Source organism: Leptonychotes weddellii, unplaced genomic scaffold (genome assembly GCF_054177405.1).
Source record: "Leptonychotes weddellii isolate Sample4059 unplaced genomic scaffold, ASM5417740v2 HiC_scaffold_5475, whole genome shotgun sequence".
NCBI lineage: Eukaryota > Metazoa > Chordata > Mammalia > Carnivora > Phocidae > Leptonychotes > Leptonychotes weddellii.
The window spans coordinates 1-2,275 of NW_028022632.1; the positions used below are offsets into that span (position 1 = coordinate 1).

The 2,275-nt window shown below is 64.3% G+C and overlaps 1 protein-coding gene across 1 annotated transcript; it reads left to right on the forward strand.

Moving 5' to 3' along the window:
- Window positions 1-874: 874 nt before the first annotated feature.
- On the forward strand, window positions 875-1,690 carry MRPL55 (mitochondrial ribosomal protein L55; the record flags this gene model as incomplete). The annotated part of the gene is made up of 2 exons (XM_081811087.1): window positions 875-1,093; window positions 1,480-1,690. Coding segments are annotated over 2 exons (372 nt in total), but the record flags the coding sequence as incomplete, so codon positions are not given.
- Between the last annotated feature and the right edge of the window lie 585 nt (window positions 1,691-2,275).

Genomic DNA, 2,275 nt, shown 5'->3' on the forward strand with positions numbered 1-2,275 from the left:
ATGCTGTGGCAGGTGTCGAGGGAGGAAGGAGGTACGAGCAGGTGCGGATGGATGGATGGATGCTGTGGCAGGTGTCGAGGGAGGAAGGAGGTACAAGCAGGTGCGGATGGATGGATGGATGCTATGGTAGGTGTCAGGGAGGGATGAGGAACGAGCAGGTGCGGATGGATGGATGGATGCTATTGCAGGTGTCGAGGGAGGGATGAGGCACGAGCAGGTGCGGATGGATGGATGGATGCTATGGTAGGTGTCAGGGAGGCCAGGTGTCGGCCACGCTCAGAAGCCAGGTGGACTGCAGGTGTCTTGGTCTGTTCACACTGCCCTAACAGAAGGCCACAGGCCGGGCGGCCTCCTCTCCAGGGTTCTGGAGGCTGGAAGTCTGAGCTCAGGGTGCTGGCAGACTGGGGTTCTGCTGAGGCCTGTCTTCCTGGCTCTGAGTCTTTACAGTGGAGTTCTGCTCTCTGGCTCTTAGAAGGGCACCAGTCCCACCACGGGGGCCCTCATGACCTCACGTGATCCTCCTCATCTCCTACCGGCCCCATGCCTGGTGTCATCCCATGGAGGCTGGGCTTCGATGTGTGAATCTGGGGGAGACAGAGGTCCCGGCCCTAGGACTGGGTGTAGGTTCCCCTGGAAGTCTGTTCCGGGCCTGACGCTCGTGTGCCCGGTTCCTGAGCTGTGCAGCGACAGCGCCCTGAGCCCACTGGGGTCCCAGCTGCTGCCTCTGCCTGCACTCGTCTGAAAGCCTCCTGCACTGGGCCCAGCGGTCTCCTGCATGCGGCGGGAGCTGGGGACCATGCCCCACTCGCCGTGCATCACCACGTGCCCCCAGAGGGGCTGGGCGGCCTGGGCCAGCAGCAGCCACTGACTGGAGCGTGTGTGTGTCTGCAGCCTGCTGCGGCAGCATGTGCTGACGGGGTCTGCTCCGGCGCGCCGCGGCCTGCACACGTCCTCCCGGCAGGCTGACAGCAGCAGGGCCTGGCTCACGCGTGTGCACCGACAGGCCTATGCACGTCTCTACCCCGTGCTCCTGGTCAAGCAGGACGGCTCCACCGTCCACATCCGCTATCGGGAACCACGACGAGTGCTGGAGGTATGCCCCTCCCCGCGCTCCCTGGGGTACAGGTCTTGGCGGGCTGGCCCCTAGCAGCCGCTCCTCCCGGGGCTTACGGGCTCGGCAGCTGCGCGGCTCGAAGGGGGAGGGAGGGCGAGCCATGAACTGGAACTGCAGAATGAGGAGAGGGGAGCGGAGGGTGGAGTCCCCTCCGCGGGGCAGGACCGGACAGCAGCCGTGTGTCGAATGAGCGTCAGTGCTGGGGAAACAAGCAGAAAAGTTTGCTTAAGGATTGTGAGCTTTGACGGGAGACAAAACCTAGCAGAAGGTAAACACCCCCAACTGCACAGTGGAGAACGAGGTGAAGGGACACGGACAAGGCCCCGGGCCCTCTGAGCAAACGGTGGGCACGCTCCTCCCCGCAGATGCCCGTGGACCTGGACACCCTGTCCCCAGAGGAGAGGCGGACGCGGCTCCGGAAACGCGAGACCCAGCTCCAAAAGAAAAAGGAGGAGAAGCCGGAGCTCAGTGATGACTTTGACGAGGAGCGGTACAAGCGGTTTTGGACAAAAAAGTGACCTGCCTGGAAGCTGCCCTGGGTGGGGAGGGTGTATCTTTAAATGGTGTGTTCACAAAGCCGTCTCCACGTGGCCTTTCCTTCTGGTGACCAGGCCAACCGGGTGGCCCAGAATTGGCTGGGGCCGTGGTGTTGGCACAGGGCCTGAAGGGCACACGAGCCACAGTGTGGGAGGAGGAAGGGCCCTGGAGCCCCCTCACTGCTGTCCTGCCTTCGGCCTCGGGCGCTGGGGGCTCTGCTGGCCGAGCACGGCAGCCGCGGGACTGGGTGGGAGGGGCAGGGTGTCTGGGAAGCCGGGCCGGGCGTACCCCGCTCCTCACTGGGGCTCTCAGCGGGAGGCGCCATCACCCCATCGTTCCCCACGCTTGGCTTGTGGCACATCGAAGCAACAGCAAACCAGGCTTCGTAGGGTCAGCTGCCGTTTTTCTGCTCCGGGGGTGGGTTTTCCCCTGGCCAGGCTTCTGCAAGACCAAAGGGGCAAGTCCCAACCTTTGCAAGGGCCTGGGGCTGCCCGGTGTCCTGTCCTGGGCTGTTGATGGCGGGGCCCTGGCTGTCAGGCTGTCTCTCGGAAACCGGAGGGCCTGCACTACGGCGGTGACCGAGGAGAGAGGGAGGTGGCTGTGTCTCTCGCTCCCGGGGACGCA